The 24,920-nt window shown below is 44.7% G+C and overlaps 8 protein-coding genes; 6 read left to right on the plus strand and 2 right to left on the minus strand.

Annotated features, from left to right (window-relative positions):
- Window positions 1-3,409: 3,409 nt before the first annotated feature.
- RCC_03668 (uncharacterized protein) lies at window positions 3,410-3,988 on the plus strand (the record flags this gene model as incomplete). XM_023768955.1 has 3 exons in its annotated part: window positions 3,410-3,440; window positions 3,492-3,776; window positions 3,837-3,988. The coding sequence occupies 3 exons, from the start codon at window positions 3,410-3,412 to the stop codon at window positions 3,986-3,988; spliced, it is 468 nt and encodes a 155-aa protein (XP_023624723.1).
- On the plus strand, window positions 3,966-5,112 carry RCC_03669 (uncharacterized protein; the record flags this gene model as incomplete). XM_023768956.1 has 2 exons in its annotated part: window positions 3,966-4,203; window positions 4,256-5,112. 2 exons carry the CDS (start codon window positions 3,966-3,968, stop codon window positions 5,110-5,112), a joined length of 1,095 nt encoding a protein of 364 aa, XP_023624724.1.
- An 84-nt stretch (window positions 5,113-5,196) lies between these two features.
- Window positions 5,197-5,607, minus strand: RCC_03670 (uncharacterized protein; the record flags this gene model as incomplete). Its single annotated transcript, XM_023768957.1, has 1 exon — window positions 5,197-5,607. The coding sequence occupies one exon, from the start codon at window positions 5,605-5,607 to the stop codon at window positions 5,197-5,199; it is 411 nt and encodes a 136-aa protein (XP_023624725.1).
- A 608-nt stretch (window positions 5,608-6,215) lies between these two features.
- On the plus strand, window positions 6,216-7,993 carry RCC_03671 (probable permeases of the major facilitator superfamily; the record flags this gene model as incomplete). XM_023768958.1 has 3 exons in its annotated part: window positions 6,216-6,865; window positions 6,918-7,332; window positions 7,394-7,993. 3 exons carry the CDS (start codon window positions 6,216-6,218, stop codon window positions 7,991-7,993), a joined length of 1,665 nt encoding a protein of 554 aa, XP_023624726.1.
- Window positions 7,994-9,966: 1,973 nt separating this feature from the next.
- On the plus strand, window positions 9,967-10,419 carry RCC_03672 (uncharacterized protein; the record flags this gene model as incomplete). Its single annotated transcript, XM_023768959.1, has 1 exon — window positions 9,967-10,419. One exon carries the CDS (start codon window positions 9,967-9,969, stop codon window positions 10,417-10,419), a length of 453 nt encoding a protein of 150 aa, XP_023624727.1.
- A 438-nt stretch (window positions 10,420-10,857) lies between these two features.
- Window positions 10,858-11,190, plus strand: RCC_03673 (uncharacterized protein; the record flags this gene model as incomplete). XM_023768960.1 has 3 exons in its annotated part: window positions 10,858-10,929; window positions 11,009-11,100; window positions 11,160-11,190. 3 exons carry the CDS (start codon window positions 10,858-10,860, stop codon window positions 11,188-11,190), a joined length of 195 nt encoding a protein of 64 aa, XP_023624728.1.
- Window positions 11,191-14,208: 3,018 nt separating this feature from the next.
- On the minus strand, window positions 14,209-15,214 carry RCC_03674 (uncharacterized protein; the record flags this gene model as incomplete). XM_023768961.1 has 2 exons in its annotated part: window positions 14,209-14,690; window positions 14,743-15,214. 2 exons carry the CDS (start codon window positions 15,212-15,214, stop codon window positions 14,209-14,211), a joined length of 954 nt encoding a protein of 317 aa, XP_023624729.1.
- An 890-nt stretch (window positions 15,215-16,104) lies between these two features.
- Window positions 16,105-17,006, plus strand: RCC_03675 (uncharacterized protein; the record flags this gene model as incomplete). XM_023768962.1 has 4 exons in its annotated part: window positions 16,105-16,174; window positions 16,225-16,457; window positions 16,522-16,608; window positions 16,656-17,006. The coding sequence occupies 4 exons, from the start codon at window positions 16,105-16,107 to the stop codon at window positions 17,004-17,006; spliced, it is 741 nt and encodes a 246-aa protein (XP_023624730.1).
- Between the last annotated feature and the right edge of the window lie 7,914 nt (window positions 17,007-24,920).

The following is a 24,920-nucleotide window of genomic DNA, read 5'->3' on the forward strand; positions in this document are numbered from 1 at the left end:
TTAGGATCTAATAGATCGCTACCCTTAGAGAGGAAGAAGAATTAGAATTATAAGGGTAAAGATGTAGCAATGTATTAGACACCCGTAATTACTCGATTAGAGATAAGACTAATTCTTGTAGGTTAAATATGCGCTATGCGTAGGAGTTATGTATGCGCTAAGCCTACGCTAAGCAGTTAGGTTACATTACACTCCCTTCTCTAAGGTTAGTTAATCTAGCTACCTCTATTAATTATATTATTACAAGGGCTCTTACACGGCCCTTATACTACGCTATATTTATAGCTAGAGTACGTCGACGCTATCTTCTTCTAATGTTTAGCCTATAAAGAACCCGCCTTTTTAGTAGTCCCTACCGAAGACTAGAAAAGCGCCTATCCGGCTAGGTTAATCTATATTATAGCCGCTAGAACCTATAGACTCGGCAATTTCTCCTAGCTAATCTCCCTATACGGTCTCGTAGATTTTTTAGTAAACTTACCGGCGGTAGTCCTATCTTCTAGAGCGACAGTAATGTAGTTAAGGCCCCGCTAAGCGCAATCTATAGATTTGGGTAGCATGCTATTATACGCGTAGTATATAAGAATTGCTAGAAAGGAGTTAGCGTTATACTATCGACTACGAGTAGCGTTACGAGCTTCTACGGTAATATCGTTAAGGCGATATATGTATTACRTTAGAGCTGCGCGATATTAGCAAGTATGCTCGTTGCTTTTCTAGTAGTAGAGCCTAACCTTAAAACGTCTCCCTAAGTGTAAATCCGAATCCGGACAACTCGGAGAATAAGAGACCGTCTAGAAAGTTGTATACGCTTCTATCGTTAGAAGCATATAGATAGCTTAGTAGAGTATGTGGCATTTTTGCTAGTTCTACTATAACGTCTACTAGTCTAAATAGTCCCGCCCGATCTAGGAACTCGGTAGTAGAACATACCGCGCTTAACATCCTTAACTAAGAACCTATAATGTCTTCTAATATAAGCATATTCGAAGCTAAATTCTTAGCCGCTTCCTTAGGCTTTATATTACTATCGCAGAGGTCCTAAAGCGTGCGCAGAATGCGACTATATAAGGAATTTCGATCTATAGTAGTAACCTAACTCTCGTTACCCGGTAGAGACGGGTTAAAATTCGATGCGCTAAACTAACGGGTAATTGCACGTAGCTGTTCGCTATCCTAGGAATTAGCTATTATTGTTATTAATAATGTTAGAAGTATAAGGTATAAGATGCAGGTAGAAAGTTTAACCCGATGTCTCGCTGTATTATAGAGGGCTAAGCTGTATATAATTTGAAATTTAATAAGTATTTCTTATAACGAGTAGCATATAGATAATTATAGGGRGTAGAATAAGTTGCTTATATAAGTCCCGCATGCATTGCCTCTACTAGTGCGCTCTGTTTAAAAGCTTAAATGTTAATTACTTCGGGAGGTTTACTACCTATAAGCAGTAATTATGCCCTTAGCACTCCCTTAAACAAACTTATATCTACTAGCACATTATCGACCCGCGATCGGATTCTCCGGTACGTTCTTAGGAAAGGGAACTTTAGCTTACTAATACTTATAGAGATCGTGAAATTTCTCGATACGTATAAGACTTTTAGTAGTTAGTAGCTCTAGGTAATAGAAGAGTTTTATCTTTCTTACTAGAAACTTCGGCTAGATTTAAGGGTATCTTATACCGTATCTACTACTTAATCGTAAACGGTAGTTAAACTCTACTCTTATCTCCTTAACTAGACTTATACCCCCCTTATCGGCAGCGTAGTAACCTTAATCGTTTTTAAAAGTTAACCCTACTAGATCTCGACTAACGACGTCCTTTATAAACTACCTTAGAAGTACTATAGAAGTTATTAATACCTATAGAAATTATTATATACTATAGAAATTATTATATACTATAGAAATTATTAAATAGCGTAGAAATTATTAGAAATAGTTCGTTAATTATAGTAAGTAAAAACTTAATATATATATAACGTCTCGAAGTCCGTATAGTAATACTAAGAGTAATAGCGCTAGTTATTACCGGCTAATATTACTACGTAGATATTCTAATTTAGTACGTAATCTAKCTATCCTATTAGTCGACTAGCTCGGACCGTCTCGAACCGGTATTTAAGAGTAGATAACGTTAGTAACGTAAGTAAACGTTAGTAACGCTACTAACTTTTTAGTAACGTTAGTAACGATACCTCTATTTAAGAAGTTCGACGACTATCGCGTATTTAGGTTATCTAAGCTTACTTTTCGACTAGTTCTTTATCTCTTATATAACCCTTGACGCTTCGGCTTTAGGATTCGTAGCTTTTATATTAAAAGAAGCGATAGTAAGTTAGGCGTACTTACCGCGACCGTTCTTAGCTATAAATTTCTTAAGAGCGGTATTCTTTACCTACGAGTAAACCTAAAGAATAAAGTTCTATTTATCGCCTATCTTCTTATCCGTATTAACGCGTAATTAGGTATCTATATCCTCGCGCTTATCTATAGAGGTAACTCGACGGCCTAGTATATATATCTTAGTAGTTATAACCTTCGTAAGGGCACCTATAGTAAGCTTATTAGAGAAAAGGGTAAGCTTATTAGAGAAAAAGGCTTCGATAGCTTTCGAAATTTCTTAATAGTAGGATTAATTATATAACCTAGGTTAAAATCGTTAATATCGAGTATCGAGCTTTTAAATATTAGCTATTAAATAGTAGAAGGGTTAGATCTATACTCTTAGGTTAATATATATATTCGTTACTTTTATTATAGAATAGCTCGTAATAGCTCGTAAGGGCTTAAACGRGTTAAGCTATATTTAACTTATATATAACTACTAGTAGCGTACGATACGTTAGGTAGTTCTATTCTATATAGCGCTACTAGAGAAGTTGTCTTTTAGCTTTAATCTATTAGCTATAGTATTACCTTATCGGATAGTCTAAGGTAAACGCTATACGTTAAAACTATTTAAGCGATATCTATAATAGAAGGAGGATTTCTATTCGTAGAATTAAGCTAGCGCTTAAGCTATAATATAGCGTATTACTACGGTATATAAGGTAGATATTTATACTCGGCTAAGACGGATACTCGAAGGTATTATATCTATCTTATTAGGTCGGAAGCTAGCCGTAGTATAGCACTATATATAAATTGCCTTTAGCTAACCGCGGGCACCTTTATAGGCGTTCCTATTAGGCAGATAATATTATAGCGGGGTAAGGTAAAGGGTTAACGGATCTAGGGACGGGAGGATCCGAGCTTAGTAGCGTAGGATATCCGTTTTCCCGAATACAGGTCGGAGCTGCTTGGCMAATGCCATTGTCCAAAAGTCTGGATGATGCCTATCTTGCGATTCACGAAACTTGTTAATGCGACTTCAAGGCAGCTCAATTTGGTCCGAGGCTTTGCGATGCGATACCGCGCAAGTCAGTTTTCTCCGCGTACGTTGCACGATTCGCCACTCAAGGGAAACTTCGTCTGACAAGACATAGCATTCGACCCTTACTCTTACTCGCGCGGACGTTGGTTAGATCGAGACGAACAACGGCAGAAGGCCAGAAGACTTGATTTTAATTTCGAGGCTTTACTCAATGTGGCAGTAAAGTGCAGTAATGGTGCTCGCGAGGTTGTGGCTTGTGAGAAAAGAGAAGGCGGGTTCAACCGTGTGTTTATCATCAAATTGGACAACGGAGCAAAGGTCGTTGCAAAGGTACCTATGCAATTCGCCGGTCCCGCTGCTTTGACGACCATGTCAGAAGTAGCGACCCTGAGATATGGTATGTTGCCCCCCAACCACTCGAGATCCGGGACCATAAGCTGACATGTTGCAAAAACAGTGAAAGACAAGACATATGTGCCTGTCCCTCGGGTTCTCGCTTGGAGCTCGAAGTCTGGGAGTGGATCAGTGGGGATCGAATATGTCATCATGGATGTCTGGCGTCGCTCTGAAAGATATCTGGGGCAGAATGACCGAGCTTCAGCATCTTGAACTCATCGAATCTGTGGCAGGATTGGTGAAAGAACTATGCGCTCTCGACTTTAGAGCCTTTGGCTCACTCTATTTCAACACAGCGGAAARGCCCACAGGATCGCTCCCCATCGATGAGGAGTACTGCATTGGTCCACACTGTGGCCGACAATTTTGGGGTTACAACAATGACCTAACGATTCAAGACACGATTCCCTTGGGTTCGCAAGGTCCATGTACGTTTGCATACACCACCGCTTTTTGTTCTTGTCAGCTGATCCCCCTCAGGGCAAAGCTTGTCTACCTTTTTCGCAGCTCTCTGTCGTATTAGTAGAGTGACTATAGACAAACGCGGGTCTCCCGGAAAAACAGTTGAGAATCATTCACGGCTTCTGGAATCGAGCAGGAAGATCTTAGACGTTGTTGGAGAATCCACAGCCCTCCAGGAATACTGCAGCCCTTTGCTGCTCCACCCCGACTTACACGCACGCAATATCTTTGTCGACCCAAACGATCCGACAAAGATTCTGGGTATCGTTGACTGGCAGTCTGCTGCAATCGAGCCTTCTTTTGTTCATGCTGCAGAAACACCGGATTTCGCGGAGGAGCCATTGCTAGACAAGACACTAGACGCAGACGTTCTTCACGACCCTCATGAGCAGCTACAAGCGCATGCTCGGCGCTGCAAGAAAACCTGGGCCGTCATGATTCTTCTGTGTCCGAAGCTGGGCAAGGCGACGACTCTGAACACTGCTCTCTGCCGCTATCTCGCCAACGTTAGTTCGGGATGTTCTAACGAGCCGATTTTGCTGCGTTCGTTGCTGACGGATGTGAGTAACGAGTGGAGTGATCTTGGCCTTCCAGGCGTTTGTCCCTATCAGCCGAGTGAAGAGGACATAAAGTCACTAAGTGTGGAGCTAGACCATTTGGAATCCACGCAGAGACTGCAGGCGTTTCTTTCGAGACTGCTACGCTGTGAACTAGATGGCTGGATTGAGGAAGGAAGATGGGATGAAGTCGTCCCAATCTATCGAGAGCAGTACGCTGAATTCGTGAGTGCATGTATCGAAAGTCGGGAACAGGATGAGACGGTGCAACAAGCGGAGGAAAAGGCGAATAAGCTGTGGCCTTTCGATCTGAGATGAAAAAATTCCCATTGGCCCATCTTACAAGTAGATCAGACGTCAGGTGCTGTTTGGTTCCAAACCGAACAGACCCCTAGGTACTACCTAAACCCACGCATCGAACCAGCCCAGCAGACCTCCCGCCATCGTCACCACCACCGGAACCCACATCGTATGCTTCCACGCATCTTTCCCAATCTGCCTTTGACTCATAATGCCATCGCAAATCGCCACTCCAGCTCCAGCCAAATAAGTGTACCCCATCGTCGTTCGACTCCCACCCGCGTATGCCGCCATACACGTCGCTGCCATGTAGAGATCTCGCGAAACCCAGAAGAGTAGTAAATTGGTTCCGAGCTTCTGCGCTTCGGGTGTCGAGGGCTTTCCAAAATTGAAGAGGGTGAAGCCGTTAGCGGGATTCACCACACCGATGAGACCCAGTGTGAGGGGGAACAGTGATAGGAGTCCGGCGGCGTGCCAGAGTTGAGGCGAGCTGGAGTGAAGGATTGAGGCCATGATTGATTGCGGTGGGAGGTGATTAATGGTTCTGCTTTCAGAGGATGAAGCGGAGAGACGAAGGTATGGTCATGTCAGAGATGTTGAGTATGCGCGGAGAGGCGCGGATGCTAGTCAGCGGCAACAAGTAGGACAGGGGTCCTTGTTATTTGAGACACTGACCCCGTAGGGAATAATCATGGCCTGCGTCGGTAAAAGCAGAGCGGTTGAGGTGTACATGTATAGAGATCTTTGGAATCAAAGGATCTGGTAGGACCAATCGGCCTGTTACACCGAGGCCGTATGCGTTGATATACAGCCCTATAGTCCATGATCTATAGGAGCCAAAGTTGTAAGTGGCCAGATATAGCTACGTTGCCTAAAGTTGGAACTATCTGACAGCTCAGCGCCTGTGATACGACTACTACCATCTATCTGGTCCTACTACTTTCAATACTTAGGGCTTTTGACATCAAATTATCAAAAGCCCCTGGCACGAAATCGACAAGATTAGGGCTACTTTCGGGATCCGGCAAAGGACTTTCGAATAAACATGCCTCGGTAGTTTCACAGCTACAACAAACGTATCTCTCCATCAATCTTGTAGACTATGATCTTTCGCCAGCAAGATGGCCACTATAACAACGACAGAAGTCACTCCTCCAACAAGAGACAGCAGTGTGGCCGAGCCAGACGTTGAACTTCAGCCCACACAAGCTCGAACATGCTCTCCGTTCGTAGACTTCGTCGAGAGCGAATCTACGCAGCAGGTCGAGCCCGAATACCCAACGGGTAGCAAATTCTGGATTACATATCTCGCAACATGTATGGTCCTTGTCCTCGGTGGTCTGGATGCAAATATCGTCGCCACAGCTGTGCCCAGCATTACCGATCATTTTAATACTGTGGCCGATGTAGGATGGTACTCTTCTGCATTCCGGCTATGTAGCTGTGCGTTGCAGTTTGCCTTTGCGAAGATTTACACCCTCTTCCCCAGCAAATCAGTCTTCCTCGTAAGCAATGCAATCTTCCTGATTGGGTCTTTAGTGTGTGCCGCTGCCACGTCGTCTCCCATGTTTGTTGCCGGCAGAGCGATCAATGGTGTTGCATTTGCTGGCCAGCTTTCTGGCTGCTTTGCTATCTTGGTAGAGATCCTACCACTGCAGAAACGTCCGGTCTTTGCGGGTTCAGGGGCGTGCGTGGAGTCGTTGGCAATTATTGCAGCGCCCATRGTGGGCGGTGCATTGACGCAGTCTCTAGGGTGGAGGTGGTGCTTTTGGTAAGTCATGTCTGTCCCAAGCACGACCGGACTTGCTGAGACGGAGTCGCAGGATCAATCTTCCCCTCGGCGCTATGTCACTAGCCGTGATATTCTTCGTCTTCCCGACCTCGCCAGCACGTCCTGCACACCGGCTCAGCTTTAAGGAGAAGCTCAGGCAGCTAGATCTTCTCAGCACCTGTCTGTGTATTCCATCACWCACAGCCTTGTTCCTGGCACTTTCCTGGGCGGGGACCAAATATCCTTGGTCCGATGCCCGGGTTATCGTCCTGTTCGTTGTCTTTGGTGTACTGATGGCTGCGTTTTTGTTCCAACAGCACAGGCGGGAAGATCAGGCTATCCTTCCATTCCGCATACTCAGGAATCGGAATGTCATTGCAGGTTTCATCTTCACAWCATTCACAAACTCATTGACGAATGTCCTCGAGTATTATCTTCCAACTTATTACCAAGTTGTTCGGTCTCGCGTAAGATCTCACCTTTGTCAATTTCTTCAAGACTCCTTGCTGATGACAATTCGATCAAAAGACACCGAGTGAGAGTGGCTACCTGATGATACCAATCCTCTTCGGAATGATGCTCGGATTGTTCATACAAGGAATCGGTACTTCCGCTTTCGGCTACTACAAGCCCTTCATGATACTAGGATCCATATGCATGCCCATCGCAGCCGGCTTAATGACAACTTTTGATCTGCACACCACTCTAACCAAGATCGTCCTCTTCTCGGGGTTTGTTGGCTTCGGCGGCGGCATCGGGTTCCAGGGTTCAATTGCAGCCGTGCAGACAACACTCAGTCCTGAGGACGTGAATCTTGGAACTGGCGTTATATTATTCGGACAGAATGTTGGGCCGGCGGTTTTCATCGCCGTTGTCCATGTCATTCTCACTAACCGACTGCTATCAAGTCTACAAGGCATTGTCCCAGGCTTGACTCCTGAATTCCTCGAAGAGAATGGACTCGGCAATCTAAAGAGAGGAGTGCCAATGGAACGATGGGATGAACTGTTTGCTAGGATTAGCGACAGCTTGACTACCACCTGGTATCTGCCAGTCGCACTAGGCTGCTCGACGATTGTAGGGAGCTTGCTGGTTGAATGGCGTTCGGTCAAACAGAAAAGGTCATGAACACACATATCTTTGACTATGCGGCGAATAGATCTATCATTCAGCTTTCGTCGACTACTATCGACCCAGGGACGAATGGCGACGTTGTTAGGAATGAAGTTCCGGGTAATGGTCGCTCAACTTCAGCTGATCGACAATCTAATGGAGAACAAACGAATCTTGGCCACCAAAGAATCCTCATATTGGAAGCTCTGGTCTGGATTCTCCGGGTGACGTTGGAGGAAGCCATGCTCCATTCAAGATCCTGACATCTTGACCAACCCCATCCACGATGTCGATATCCACGACACTGGAGCTTCGCGCGATACCTTCCGCTTCCAACCCTTCTGCTTCAGAACAAATTCGAACAAAGAAGTTGCTTGGTCGATTTTGCTTGCAAAGAGCCCACCTGTCCCTCGATGTCAACCCCTTGGCCTTTAGAACGACGAGTATACTACGCAGGGTCTACAAATCACAACGACGTATTGCGCGGACTTCGAAATGGACAGCTTAAAGAGCTATGGAAGTGTACATACCTCCGCCATAAGACCATCGCTAACCAGATCCTTGCAAAACTGAGCGATCCCTGCGATTTACTTACTCATGGCTGTAAAGGTAAGAGTATAGCTCACTCTCAGCACGTCAGGGTTCGCTCTGTCGCCGTACAGCTTCATCATCTTATCATAAGCCCCTTCAACCGAGCCTTTCCGTCCAACCTCCTCCTCCAATATCCTCTGAAAGTCTTTRATGTATGCTCGCGTAGAGGCAATATTCCAGGCCCCATGAATTTCTTCAGCTTGCTGATGACCAGCCACAACATACAATGGCTTAAGATTTTCCACCAAATCAATCGCACTCAGCCATTCGTCCCGCTGTTCCTGAGTTGTGGCAATAGCTAGCATTTGATGAACTTGTCCGTAGATGACATCTCCAGCCACCACGAGCTTCAGGTCTGGAATCCAGAGGATCGTTGTGTCGTGCGTATCCGAGTGTCCGACTTCAATTGCTTCACATTGCCATTTACTCCCGATGAGAAATTTGTTACCAATTGGCAAAGGGTCCGGAAAGATGAAAGGCTTCGKGATGTTCTCTCCAAACCAGGCTCCCCACGTCTGAGAGAAGGCTTCAGGTTCCACGGCTTCTTTGGCATGCTTGATCGTTCCGTGGGTGCCGAGAACCCTGGCATGAGGGAAATGCTTCAGAATGATTGGGAGACCAAACCAATGATCTGGGTGGCCGTGAGTGATGTACACCGTTTCCAGCTGTCGACCTGGCGCTATCTTCAAAATCCAGCTCACTAGCTCTTCGTTCTGCTCGGTTGTAATTGGAGTATCTACAAGCAGAGCATGGTTCTCGTCGTAGACCAATGTACATGAAATGGGCGACCAGTTGGCTACGAAACCAGGACTTTCCAATGGTATAGGTTTCGCCACGAAAACAGCTGCTCGAAGGGATGACATTTGAGCACGACTCTTTGTGGAAAGTGAAGGGTTTCAATGGATGTGAAAATTAAAGTGGTCGTGGTGGTTTGCGACATATACTTATACTATCAGTGGCAGAGGTGGGTGTTGGATCTGAGTTGGGACTGTAGTCTCCGCTMTCATCTTCGGTTTTGATTAACGATATCTTCCGAATCGACCGCGGTGGGCTCACTAATACTATGCACCTACAAGAATTACTTCTGAAATGACCCCAGTCGGTTCACTAATCATACAGCAGAAAGTACTTTTGGAAATTCCGTGGCCGGTTCACTAATCCCAGAGACTTGCAAGAACGAGATGATTACTATCGAGTGAGACTACGGACGTAAGAAAAGCCGGTCGATGCATAGCTTGGTGATGGATTATGAAAACATATCGGCCCCAAAGCCTACAGGGAATCCTATATAAACTACACACCATCACATCATATCTCCACCAACACATCATCAAGTCTGGCAACAAAAGAATTCACTCATTCAAATATTATCCACCACAATCACCATCACCATCACCATGCCAATCTGGAAATTCCACCACCACCCAGACATCTTCACCGACAATTCCGAAAGGCTCGCCATCGCCCGGGCCGCAACAGCCTTTTACGTCAGCCACGGCATACCAGACTACTACGTCAACATCCAATTCTTCCCCCTAACTCCAAACGAATTCTACACAGGCGGCAACCCCATCTCAACAACCGTCTTCGTCGAAATCACCCACGTGGCTCGACACTGGGATCCCACCGACAATGCAGCCGCATTGAGGATGAAGGATTCCTTTGACAAGATCCTCATGCCCTATACCACGGACCGCGGTCTTCACTTGGAGTATTGCGTGCATGAGAGTCCTGCTGCTTTGTGGAGGATTAATGGGATTGATCCTCCGGAGTCTTTTGGTCCTGATGACCAGGAACAGGCAGTGAAGAATAGGGCGAGGTTGAATCAGCTTAGGGCAAACCCGAAATAGGGCAGACCTGGAATACTATAGGGCAAGTTTTGAGCAATGCTATTCTTGATCCTACGCTTGGTGCGAAAAGTTGTATTCCTGTGAGAGGCGGAATCGGAGCGGGCAAAGGTGGGAATGGAATGGCACTGATTGAATGAAGCTCGGACTCGGCGATGGCAGGGGAATAGAAATGGTGAGTTATGACGAATTCGTTCGTTGATGTTGATGATGTTTCTTGAATTCATTTACGTAGTTAGCAAGGATTCCACTGCGAGATTTTCCTTTTTTGACTTTCGTGACCGTGCAGATACAAGGTATATATCATGGCAGCTATCCGCCAGCCTCCATCCCATTTCCTTAACTTCACAAGCAACATCAACACCTTTTTTTTCTCTGTCCACAAACGCACAAAGACCGAACGTAACGATATCAATGCACCAAACGTTACCAGTGCACARCATGAAACTCGTCGCTCAAATCATCGCTATCGCCATCGCCATCGGCCTTGTGGCCCCAATGGTAGCAGCCGCAGTACACCTTCCCTTCCCTTCCCTTACATTCCTAGCTTTTCTGTATTACTTGAGCTAACGCAGATGATGTGTACTTTTAGCCCGAGGATTATTGCACACATCAAGCGGATCCTAACGAATGGTGTCGAGAGCGTAATTCTTGCCCCGCTGGTTCAGGCTTGGATGAGCATTGGTATGAGACTCTTGCCTCTCGTTCTTACAATGAATTGTATATGCTAATCTTGATCGTAGCACACCTGACGGCGACTGCAAGTGCTTCTAGACGTAGCTCTTGGTATTTACGAGGCGGACTGTTGGTCTGGCTATGGAGTCGATCGGAGTTGATTATCGACTCTATTCTGGAGGGTCTTAGTGGCTTGGCCAGACCTAGGTGTGGTTGAATGTACCCTCTATTTTACTTTTCCTTTGCTTCCCTCTGGTGCGAACTTAGAGGAGGAATCTTAGGAACAATCTACCAACAACTACACTATAGTCTAGCGGCAACTACCCGCGGTTGAGATAGCTAGCATGCTCGTACGGACGTTCTTACGCTATATAGCGGCTTTTTTGCGATTTCTTAGTATCGCTAGCGTTAGGATTGAGGGACTATTTCACAGGTAAGTGAGTACATACTTTTTTCTAAATGGGTTAGTCGATTACGGCTCTGTCTACACACACTCCGATAGACTTCATCTTTCGTGCAAGCGAACTTAATAGATGTTACCTTGTCTTGCTGTCAAAGCGGGTACTATTATCGAGGCGAGAAAGCTTTGTCCGTAAATGTAGCTCGGGAATATCACGAGTTCTAAGTCGAAAAGTAGGTCAAGACTGAGTGACTGGTATCACAAGAGAAACGAGTTCATTGATTCAGTTGTACATGAAATCTGTGACAGAGCAATAAGTAAAGCTCTCTTGCCGAGCCTGCCATTAGTCTCCGGTGCAAATATCGTGAATTGAAGTCGCTTCCAGCAATGATGATGGCAGTCTCCACCGTCAAGTCCACTCATTTGAGCTTCATTACGGGCAGTAGGCCACCAATGGAGACGAACAACCCTCCGATCAGCGTGTCCTTGAGAAATTCCACGGCGACAAAACTTGTGTAACACGCAGCGAAAATGTGCAGAGTCTGATTGTTGATACACAGCTTCAGGGGAGGACTTTCAGACACTGGAGGCCAGTCGGGACGACGTGGGTTACTTATACAACGTCGTGAGAGTATGTTATATTAGTGATTATCGGTCATCAGAGTCGTTGTTGCGTCCACAACTTCGACGCCCTCGCATGAGCATCCGCATTGGGATTTGAATGCGATCTTGGCAATGATATCGCATTGTCACTAACCTAATTTATCATTGACGAAAAATGCCATTGGCGAGATATGGAGACGCTCCATTACTTAACTCACACTGTCATGGACCGAGTAGCTTGTAAGATCATTGTGGAGTTCAAAATCCGTGCTCACCACCTGCATGTGAATCTTGGCAACCTAAAATTGAGGACGACAAAAAATAGGAACGGAGTTGCGCCGGTATGATGGTCATACTGATATCAAGTGCTGAAAGACGATTTACAATAATCTATCTAGACAATTTTTCCTGAACCCTTGGGGAAAATTTCATCCGCCTATAAGGGTTTGCAAGGAACGAAATTGTTTCCAGGGGCTCCAGAATGAGTCATAAGTCCGCAGCGTAGAGTTTCGCCTGCGGTTCCAACTCGAGCAATCACAACACGATCTGTTTTGGGGTCCGCATTATTAGTAAAGGCTCTCCCGTTACGGAGGATGGGGAATTCTCGATAATCGATCAAAGCTGGGTTATTGTTGCACTGAGCGTTTTCGAAGACGACGGGACCAGGAGGGTTATCTTGTCGATTGCCAAAGTACGCTGGGTACTGCCCTTTTGGTTCAAGTTAGTTAGCAAGGTACTTTTTTCCAATCGAGAAGCTGAACTTACTAGAGTTTGCGCCTGTGATGAAAGGGCCTCTAGCATACCGTTTCTCAAGCTCAGTGTACGCAGCATCGACACGAGCTTTCGGATGAGGGGTCTCTGTTGCAGTTGTAAGCCACAAACAAAACATTCAGAGCTGAGTTGCTTTGTTACGTACATTGTTGGCCGCATTGCCAGTCGCCATCAGCCCGGTCCATCAGCATGGCGCCGGTATCATTCCTAGGCAGTGGACTGGATGTCACTTGCCCAATGGCCACCACTAAGGCGAGGAGGTAAGATGAGAGGGAAAGCTTCATATTATCGGTTGTTCAGTCGCTGCTTGATATGAATTTTCCAACAGATGAGCGACCATTGACCGTATATATGTACGTAGCAAGCGCTCCATGGTGTATAGTCGATATTCGCTTACTGGCAGACTGAAAGCAATGCTTACTTTGCGTATGTTACGTTGAGAAGTTTCTCCGGCCTCGAGCACCTACAAGTAGGTTTGGATTGTATTGCTAGTCCTCATGCTAGACTTGTATGCAGCGTAAGCAACGCTTACTGGACTACTACGCTATCTGCAGCGTGCAAACCACTATAGCGACTGATGTTTCGAGTCGAGTAAAGATACGAGGAGAACACCTAGGTTGTTGAGTCGAGTGGTTGATGTATCGTCCATGTGGCCAGCAATGCGATAGCCAACATTCAAGCAGTAAGAGAGCTTTCCGTTAAGACTCCTTGTGAACGAGCAAGAGGAAATCAACTATCGAGAAGGCATGGTGTAAGACGACATGAGCTCGTATTATCTTTACTAAATGATGGCTCGCCTTCTTGCCGATCTGTACACCTCCCACATAAATGCGGGCTTTCGATGTTAGAGACGCCAAGACCGGGTGTTAGGTAGTTCAGGTTTCGAAAGCACATGTTCTCAATTCCCAGAATCCGATTTTTTTCTGGAAACCAGTGGTTTGCACCTCTAGATCCTCAACGATACAAAGGCACAGTCCATGTACTCAGTAAGGAGTACGTGATGGGATGTTCCCCAAAGGGGGTTGCCGGGAGGAGATGAGCAAAAAAGTGCAAAAAAGTGCTAAAAGAAGTTTGACATTCAACATTTGGGATTCCCCAGTGGTCACCCACCTGAGTACTGATCAAAGGATTACATGGTTCAATAGGCCAGAGCGGACGGGATGGCTTGCTTTCATGCATCTATGGTCGAATGTGCAAATCGTGGCAAAAATAAGGTATATATATGTAAAATTTGCGAAACTCCTCTACATTCGATCTGCGGCTTTGCTGCACAACTCTCTCATGCCGTCCCCTAGAATGATATCTGTCTCCGCAAGCGTTACAAGCCTTTGACGCCAAAAATGTCATCGCTCCATTGTAATCTCGTCGCTACCGCCAAGTCTGCTCCAGATTGGACCCGGAGGATGCATTGCACTAGATATGCCATCAAACAGACCACGCCCGAGTATGGAAAGCCACTGTGTGGCAGCTGGCATCTCCAGACTTGGCTGTGGAGTTCTGAAAGCGGTCCAGTCTTGATCGGGCATTGTCGTCAATCCGTCTGCGCCTTGTTTTGCTTCATTCTCGCTGAGTTCGTGCTCGAGAGCGGCTACTATTGTATAGCATGCTAATCCACGGCTGTCAACACACTTCGGTTTCAGACTTCCCTGTATATAGTGACGGCTGAGGATTGCGGCGAAAGTACTGATATTCCGATGTAGAGATCTCACGGCAATGGGGACAGACGCATCGACCTTTATATCCGTCATTGACTTTGGTGCTCGAGCAGCGGTATCTGCGTGTTCATCAAGTGGTGGCATGAAACGCAGGCCGTAACATTTTGGACCTGACGTAGATGTCAGACTGTAGCTTCCAAAAGGCCATCTATCGTGTTTCACCTTGTAGGTGGCCAGCGAGCTCTTGGCCAAATCCAGGTAGCTCCTTAAAGCTGCTGGAACCTTGCACTGGTTCATCGCTATCGTACGGATAGGCTGGTAGAGCATATGACAGCTTCGCCATTTCTACTACCAAGTCTCCCAGACGGACGAGCTTCTGCTCGGGCCAAGTTTCTCCGCGGCGACAGATCTGGCCCCAGAGACTGCAAGCGTCGCGGCTTTCAGATGAGCATTGACGAGACATGGTAGAGGCAAGAATGTCGGCAGCGGTCTTTGTGTCCAACTTGTCCTCTAGAAAGCCTTGGAGCGTGCGTATAATGCGTCCTTCGGGGGAGCTGGGGGTGATGGCTCGAATCATGTCCTCGTATTCTTGAGACCGTGATGGAAATGTAGGATCGTGTTCGGCTTGGCTCAGACTTGGCTGAGTCGAGTCGAGGATCGCGGACAGCTCTTCTGGATCCCAAGTCTCTGCCATCTTACAGCTTCTCTGCAACGAAGTGTGCTGATGGAACCAAACAGGATAAGTAGGTATAGACAGAAAGAAGAGACGCAAAATCTGTTGAACTTCGATGGCTGGGACTGCCGGGGCCGCGCTCAGCAGGCTAGGTTATTTCACTACAGTAAGCACATGAAATAAGCAGGCCAAGGAAAGCTCCTATACTACCTGTCGAATTGGAAAGTCAAGGTATTATCATGACAGACTGGTGCCTGGAACTCCACGATTTATGCTTCTCCGAACAGCCAATGGGATGGCATCACATCACGCATGATGCCGATCCATCCTTGGGGAAATCGTCCGCACATGGCAGTAGAAACACCACGCCACCCCCAAGGCTTCAAACTGCACCTCACTTCAATCACCACACTGCCCAACTCCATTGTTTACAGACAAGCATACCTGTCACTCGCAGCCTCCAAAGCCACAGAGCTGCTCTTGCTGTTGCGTTGGTGCTACTGGATACCACCGGCATTATAGTACGTCGGTGGGGCCGTCATCCGTCTTGGAACTCTGGACTACTGCATGTCTGCAGTTCATCACAGCCAACATGTCCGCATGCCACTTTCCCGCGGGACAGAGTGCCAGAAAAGCTTGCTCAGCTCCACCTCAAAGGATTTCGTGTTGGACRCTGACCATACACGTTGCAAGACTGGAAGCTGCCACCTTTTGAGACTTTGAAAGGATTCAAAGTCATGGGGGATTGCGGCAAGTTAACCAAGCCCAAGGATGGCGACTAGGACGATATCCACACGAGACGCACAGCACGTTGCATTGGAATGACGCATAGACATTCAGCGACGATATAACTGCTTAGCTCGCCCGAGACAAATGAGGCCTGGATTTGGTCTCATTCATGGACAAGCACAATGAAGCCGGCGCGCAAGCCCATCTCTGAGCGACGGAGACTACAGAATCGATCGGCACAGCGAACCTTTCGTTAGAAGTACCGTCCAACCTTGATCACAGCTCTCGCTGAAGCCAAACAGGTAACAAAAGACTCGATAGTGGAAGTAGTCCTTCAGAAATATCGACCTCCGAAACTCTGCATTTACATCCCACGCCCGATGTGCCTTCGACGGAGTGGAACAGTCAAGAGTCCCTGCTGTGGGAAAATCGCCACAAGGATCCCACAGCTGAATCACTCAACTGGAGCCCGGAAATAAGTGCCTTGGAGGAGCAGGCCTTGAGGCTGTTGGGGAGCGACGGTGGAGACTTTAGTGTAAGCAGTTCTCCTTGGAAGAAGTGTGTGCTTGGCAAGCAGGGGAATACGCTAACAATCACAGTTCTTCATGGACGTTCCAGCGATTAGGATGGACGCCTGCGGCAAAGGTCAAACCTTGGAAGTTCATAACGGCCCACGTCTTCCACCGGTATGTATGACGATCATCAGTGCAGGACAAAAGTTGAGTCGTCACAGGAAGCCACTGCTCAAGGTACAGAGCGGAATCTCTACTCCAGGAAGACAGCTCTTCATCTGGCTGCAGAACGCGGGAACAATCGATCTCTGGAAGTACTATTACAAGTGCCCAACGTGATCATCGATGCAGAAGATGCAGACGGCAATACAGCTCTTCACCTGGCAGCGAATCATGGCCAGCTGCCGGCTGTGCAGATACTTTTAGAGCACGGTGCCAACACTGGAATACACAATGTTTTTGGCTACACACCACTACACTCTGCCGCTGAGAAGGACTTTTACCTGATTATTCAACTACTTGTTGAAATGGGTACGAGCACTGAAGCAAGGATTGATCTTGTACATCGTTAAGTCCCGGCGGCGGCTTCTTCAAAGACATCATTAAACGGGCATAGCATGAGAACGAAGGTCTAGCGAGGGTGTGAAACTTGAGCTTTCAATAGCAAGAGCGATATCCAGAATTTAGCCCAGCGACATGATCGACTGCCAGTCCCAACAGATTTCTTGAAATTCCAGCGCCTCCTTCTACACAACGGCTATCTCTCTCTCCTCGAACCAGAGTCCTTCTCTCTTTGACAATCTACACAGTTGGTGCTCCGCCCTAGCATCCCTCTGGAGGACAGCCACAAAAACCAAGGCCAGTCCCGAACGGGAAATTACAGGCTCCGCAACGTTGTCCATAACAGTCGGTATCCATAGCGCATGCATAGTCACTGCAAACGGCATTTTGGCGAAATTCCATTGGGCTCCTCTGTGATATCAATTGGAAATCAACGATTGTTCCCCGATGTCACAAAGCGGAGAAAGAAGTAAGCATACCTCGCGAAGGCTGAAGCCAGCTCCTGTAGTAGATGTAGGCATGGCCTTTACACCCAGAAGAAAAGTGGAAATGCTGACGGCCAAACATAAAGGGGACCACATATTGGAGGACTTGGGGGGGTAATTCGATTCGTGTAGATGATTTTGTCGGATGGAGAGAGTAGAATAGTTCAACGTTGTAGTCTGTAGTTGACTGTTATATATATCGACTTGCCAATGAAGCGGTCTYGTTCGAGCAATGTATGTGACGTCGAATGTAAGCACCATGCACATAAGCATTCTTGGCTTTTCTATAGTGATGCTGTGGCCTTTTCGAGATCTCGAGACATGTGATCAATCTTCGTTATATGCTCGGCCTGGCTTACTCACTCATAAGCACCCTGCACATAATCAATCCGGAAACTCTGAGGCCTCAAGCTTTTCTATGCTCTGCCTTTGTATCGTTGAGGATCTAGAGGTGCAAACCACCGGTTTCTAGAAAAAAAAAACGGGTTCTAGGAACTTAGAACATGCCGTGGTCGAGACTTTCGAAACCTGAATTACCTAACGCCCGGTTTTGGCGTCTCTAACATCGAACACCCGCAATTGGGGAACCTGCTTTTATAATGTTGAAGAGGAGCGGCGTGGATGGCAGCCGGCAACCTGAGTTTTTAGCCGTCCGGCCGCGACTCATATCTAGCACTAGTCGTTTATTATCAAAACCATTAATTCCATTGATTCCGTTATATCCGTGCCTCCTCTACGTACCGTAGAGGTAGTAAAAAACCGTATAGTAAAGCAGTAAGCGTAAGTAAAGTAAGGTAGTAAGTTAACCTTGCTATCGCTATCGTATTTTATTTATTTTATCTATACTAACTATTAATATTATTATTAAGAACATAGCTAACCTATATAGCTTCGCGGATACTAATCTATACGTCTAGAGCCTCGCTACCGCTCTTACGCCTACTCCTACTACCGCTCCTACTACCGCTCCTATAGCGCCGCCTATACTACTTTAACTTCCTAGCGACCTTAGCGACTTCCGTAAACCTACTATAACTAATACGAAGGACTTCTAGTATATTAGCGACGAGAAATAGGATAGCGCTATAGTTAAGGCCTAGTCTAGTAAGCGCCTTAAGCGTAAAAGCGGCCGTTAAGTCCTTATAAGAGCTAACTATAGAGGGCGCGTAATAGAGACTAAGGACGGTAAGTCTAGCTCTCGAGCGCTCTTATCTAGCTCTTATAGCTAATATTTTAAGGCTTCGACTACGCTATCCCTTACAATATATATCGCCGCCTTAGCTCTTAGCGCTATAGGATGTTTAAGAACGGACTCGGCTATAGATACTATCTAAATAAGGGTAAGACGGCATATAACGCCTAAATTAATTAGACTGTTAAGGCTAAGGTAGTAGAAGATAAGAATAATAAGGAGGCGGTAGTTACTAAGCAGCCTAGGACTAAAGAGTTAAAGGCGCGTATTAAGGCGCTAGAGCGGTAAAACTAGTTTCTAGCTAAGTAGTTAATTATCTAAGGCAAACAGCTTAAGATACTTAAGCGAGCTTTAGCTCCTAGCTAGCGTTTAGGAACTATAGGTAATAGTACGCTTACGGAGCGGACGAGAGTAGTCGAGAGTAGCCTATCTTTCGGCTATCTAAAAGAAAGATAGGAACTAAGAGCGATTTAAAAGGCTAGGAGTAGTCGAGAGCCCTTAGAAGCGGTCGAGAGCTGTTTTTTCTTAGCTAATTACTAGGCTAAGCGCGAATAATACCTATCTTATTACCCTATAATGTTTATAGTATAAGCCTTTTATTAAAGATTAATATATATAGAAAAGTTATCGAAATTTAGTAAGAGCTACTATAAGAGCCTACTAAGAGCCGTATAAAGATCGACCTTACGCCTCCTTTCTTAGTCTAAGCTATCTATTAGATAGCTATTATAGATAGGTACGCTTCCTCGCCGTAGCTAGCTATACTAGCTATACTAGCTATACTAGCTATACTAGCTCTTATATTAGCTATACTAGCTCTTATACTAGCTCCTATAGCTCTTATACTAGCTCCTATAGCTCTCTAATAAGATCCTCGTATAAAAATAGCTTCGATAGTAGCAATTATTTAACCTCCTTCGCCTTTCCCTTCTCGTAGGTAACCTTATCTATTACCCTGTTTATATCCTCCTACTTAATAACTATATACCTATCCCCTAATATTATAACCTCCTTTATTATTACCTTACCTTTACCGTCCTATAGAGCATTTAGCTCTAATATATCCGGAAAGCTATAATCCTCCGGTTTAGAGTTAGAGCTATAGATTAGGATCGGTAGATACTATCGACTAGTCGATAAGGAGCCTTAGCTAGCTAAAGGAGTAGTAGGCCGCTTAATCTTTACCTTAGAAGCGGTCCCTCTAGCCTTAATAAATTCTATAAACGCCTTTATTATATCCTTATCGATAGGCGGAGTAGGCGGAGTAGGCTTAGGCTTAGGCTTAGGCTATACGAGAGTAGGCTCGTGCTCTACGAGAGTAGTAGGCTCGGAGTAGTAGCTTAATAGAGGGCTCGGTAAAGGTCGCTCGGGGCTTAGGGGCTACTAAGAGCCTATAGCGAGAGCGCTCTTAAGGGCATTACTTAGTAAGAATTGCTCGATTAAATCTAAGGGCTAAGGGCTTAGAGTAGTAAGAGCGCCCTTAGAAGCAGGCTAAGAGCGGCTTCGGCTTAGCCTTACTATAGATCTATTAGAGTTAACTTACTAGCCTAGTAGATATTAGAAGCCGTAAGCTAGCGTACGGCTAGCCTCTTCCCTTTCTTATTCCTTAATATAGCCTCTAGGCTTATTAAACTGTTGCTGTTTGTATAGTAATAGTATAATATATATAGCAACCCTAAAGTTCCTCGTAGTTAGCTTTACTATTATACGGAAAGGATTAAGTATAGTAATAATATTGTCCGTAGTAGACGTACTCTTACTAGGGCGTATAGGTTAGTTAGTATTATCGTTATATCTTATAGCAACGTATATGTCGTAAAATAGCTCCTTATAGGCTCTTATAGCGGCTCCTTAATCCTCTTTAATAAGCTAGGTAAGGAACTACTCTAGCCGCTCCTAAGGGGCTCTTACCTTAATTAACGTATTAATATTATCCTCGAAATTAGTAATAATCTATTTATACGGCTCTAGCGGCTCTAAGTACTTAAAAGCTAGCTTACTAGTTATAGTAATCTTACTTAGAGTGTAAATAATAGTAATCTTAAGCCTAATAGGTCCTTTCTCCGCCTCCTTTCGCTTATTTGCTACTATAGCTAGTAGCGTCGTCGGATTAACTATATATTGCTTTAGAGGGTTCGAACTAGCGTTAGTATGCTAGCGCGCCTTCTTTACTATACTAGCCTTACGTATAGGCTCTATACGAGAAGATATTAGAGCGTAAAAGCCTATAGCCGAGGTAGAGGCGGAGGCGGAGGCGGAGGAGGTAGATAGCGTAAAGGGGTTCGAGGAAAGGGGATCGTCGAACTTAAGCTCTTACTACGCTCCTACGGCGCCCTTAGCCTCTCGCTACGCTTCTAGGGCGCTCTTATATCCGTATTACTAGTAAAAGCTATTACTATAGTCGTGCTTCTTACTAGTACGAGAGTAGAAGGGGATCTACGGGGACATAATAATAATAATAATAATAATAATAATAATAATAATAATAATAATAATAATAATAATAATAATAATAATAATAATAATAATAATAAAAATAATAATAATAATAATAATAATAATAATAATAATAATAATAATAATAATAATAATAATAATAATAATAATAAGAACGTATTAATTAATATTAGGTTAGAGAGCATGCTCTACTATAGCGAAGAATTCGACGGTACGACCTCTTAGCTATAGGCCTACTTCTTATCTAGGGCGTTCGAACTCTCTAAGAACCCCGCTATTAGCTAGGTATTTAGCTATCTAATAGCTAAGGAACTAGTAAGCCTATATATAAAGCTTATTGCTATTATTATCTAACTTAGTACTATCGAAAAGCTAAGGAAAGCCCCTAGTAGCTAGCTCCGTATTAATCTATTATATTATAGGCTTAGAGAGGTAGGAAACGAGATCTATATAGTTAGCTAGAGGTATCCGAGAGCGCCTAAGAGCCGGAGAGCGCCTAAGAGCCGTAGCGAGAGCCTTACTAAATTTATTCTTTCGCTTAATCTACTACTATATTGTTAGATTATCCGTATCGAGCCTAATACCGTAGAAGTACCTACTATTTAACTCTGGATATTTATAGAGCTTTCGTAGTATACTAGGGATGTAATTAGGGATWTCGTATTATATACGGATGCTTCTATTATTATAAATATCTATAAATAGCTATACTATAGTACGGATAATAGGGACGTATATTACGAGAAACGTAATACGGTCGCTTTATTCGGCCTTACTATATAAGCTAGAGTTACGTAGGTTAATAAAGTAATCGCGCTACGTATTAATAGCTACTTTCGTAAGCTCGCTCTACTAGTATTCGATCGTGTTATTGCCCTTACTCGTTATATACTAGAAAGCTTTATTAAAGCGTAGGTTATAGCCCTCTTAATGTTTACGGAATATTAGATATACATCTACTATTATTAATGTTTTAACTCTATAGTTAGCTCTAATAATCTAAGGCGTACGGCCGAGTTCGTACGTAGTTAAGAGGTATTAGTAAAAGACAGAGAATTTCGTCTTAGCTATAGTTCCTACGTAATACTAGACGATATTACGTAAATATACGTTAATATATATATAGATCTAAATACTAAATGTAAGGGTGTTGTAAATAGGGGGTCTTAATACTAAGCAGTAATTCTTAGATATATACGATATTACCTAGGGAGCGAAAGGGAACAGGTAATAAGGATATTGCCCTTTTATAGGATTGCGCCCGGTACTAGTTAGGCTCGGCGGTGCCGTAGAGGTACCGTAGAGTTATCCTTTAGCCGTCGCATCTATATAGGGAAATCCTGCTAAGGGTGTAATTCCCTTATTCTTTCTAAGAGGGATTCCCTAGGTAAGGGTTTAAAGGGCGGTGTCCCGCTCCTTTAGGGTCCCCTTATAGTATGCCCCCCCCCCCTTAGTGCCCTATCCCGGAGCACTTTTCCGCATTTTGTTTCCTATAGTTAAAGGACTATAGCCCCGGTACCGCTACGGTACCTCTACGCCTTATCTTAGGTGCAGCAGCGTAATATAAGCAATATAAGTGAATTTGGTTATTTACTTTTGTTTTACTAAGTGTTAGAAGCCGAGAAAATTCACTTATTTTTCCTTATAAAGCCTATTATATTTACTTTTTTCTGTATTCCTTTTTATGTAGGTAGTGTAACCTTATCTTTAAGGTGCCGCTAAGGTGCTTTTCTACTTCTGCTATAAAACACTCGTTAGTTATAGGTTATTCTCCTTTATTAATACTATTATCTAACTCCGCTATTACCTTTACTCTACTACTACGCCCTTTGCTAAGTAGCATCCTTCCCCTCTTGCCTAAGGACGAGGCCTTCGATATTCGCCGTAATCTAGAGCGTTACTAGCGTTATCTAAATACTCTTTATAGTTCCCCTCCTCGGCTACGGCGTCGCCCTTAGACAATTATAGGTAACTATAATAATCGTCGCACTTTATAGAACAGTATAACCGCTTAGCTTAGTAGCGGTAGTAAGATGTCTACGACTCTCCCTCGCTAGGCCTATAGCGTAGGCGAGACTAATACCTCTAACGAGCCTATTACTAAGGTTACCCGCTTCCCTACTAATGCGCAGCCTCGGCTAGATATTCGAGTTTAGTACTATCGTACGTATATTACGGTACCTCTACGGTAGCTTTTAACTAACCGCGCGTATAGTCGAGTGTCTTCGTCGTTACTCYMCCGTTACTAGTAACCGGAACACCCTTACYAAGGCGAAGTAATTACCTCTTAATTGCCCTTACGACTACGCYTCGTAGTCTCCTAATAACTRYACTAATTATAAGGGTAATAAGTCCCGCCYCTAGTRCTATCCTCTRCTATCTAAGATAGCTCGTGCTACTAAYATCTTAGAGTACGTATATATCTCTACGGCACCTCTATAGCACCCTTACTAATCTTTTTATAGCTTCGTCGTACTACCGAGAAGACTCCCCCTAGTAACGATCGCGACCGTYRTAAGGTCCGCTTCCGTAACTACGCTTCTAAGTTCTATCGTCGTACGAAGTAGACGGGTACCGACTACCTTAAYRATATAGAGTCTAAGGGCATTATTAARAAGGTAAAGCGTGCTACGAAGGGCAATAGTGCTAATTAGCCGACTTAGAACTAGTRGGCTACGAGGGATATCGAGGYWRTAAAGCGTCGTAAGGYRGCTTAGGAGATRTACYGTAATAGTAGTAGTAGTAGCGGCGGTCCGCCCTCGAATATAGTCGTAGATRCTRCTACTAAGAACGCGATTCTTATCTCCCTTCCTAATAACCGTACTCGGCGTTTAATTTAGTAGGGGAAGAGTACCGTTTAGGTCGCCCTACGGCAGCTCTACGGTACCTTTACGTTTTAAGACATTATTATACCTTTACTAAGAGTGCTAAGCGTTATTTTTAAAGATATTATTATGCCTCTAATAAGAGTACTAAGCGTTGCTTTTTAGATATTATTATACCTCTAAAGGAGAGTACTAAGCCGGTTAGAGTAATAAACTCTATATAAAAGAAACTACATTCTATGCTTTACGACTCCTTTTAGAAGGTCTCCCTCTCTTCCTTTTTAGTGCTAAGGCAGTTACCCCGCTCTACGGTAGCTCTACGGCACCTCTATTTCGCCTTCGTGCGGCCTCGTACTTAGTAATAAGAATTAGAGCATTCCCTATTTCCTCCTCCTATAACTATTTATCGTATTATAGTGCCTATTCTTTCTATTAGATGTAGTACTTCCTTCTACTACTATCGGTATTATCCTCGTATTTAAGGATCTTCTCTACTTCGAACTCTTCCCCCCCCCCCTTATTATCGCTATCCTCGTGTAGTTCTACTAGTAGCGGTATAAAGCTATCTCGTGCGGTGTATAGTTCTAGTAAGGAGACGTAGAAGATAGGGTAGAAGCGCTTTATTGCTAGTAGCAAGTTAAGCTTGTACGCTATCGTACCTATTCGTTAAAGGATTATAAAGGGCCCGAGATATTTGTTATCTATCTTACGGCTAGGCCGCTTAGTACGGATGTTCTTTCCCGATAGGAGGACTTTATTACTAACGCTAAAGTACCTCTACGCTACCGTGCGGTCGTAATAGCGTTTAAAGAGTATATCTGCGTAGAGAAGGCAGTTTCGGGCCTAGTCGAAATCGTCCCTTCTCTATTATAGCTAAGCGCTAGCCTGCTCGATTAGGGCTAGTTCCTTTATAGGGCGTACCCTCTAGCTTTGTAGTAGGTACTCTAAGTCGATAGCGCGGCTAAT

The sequence above is a fragment of the Ramularia collo-cygni genome, assembly GCF_900074925.1.
Source record: "Ramularia collo-cygni strain URUG2 genome assembly, contig: RCC_scaffold04, whole genome shotgun sequence".
In the NCBI taxonomy this organism is placed as follows: Eukaryota; Fungi; Ascomycota; class Dothideomycetes; order Mycosphaerellales; family Mycosphaerellaceae; genus Ramularia; species Ramularia collo-cygni.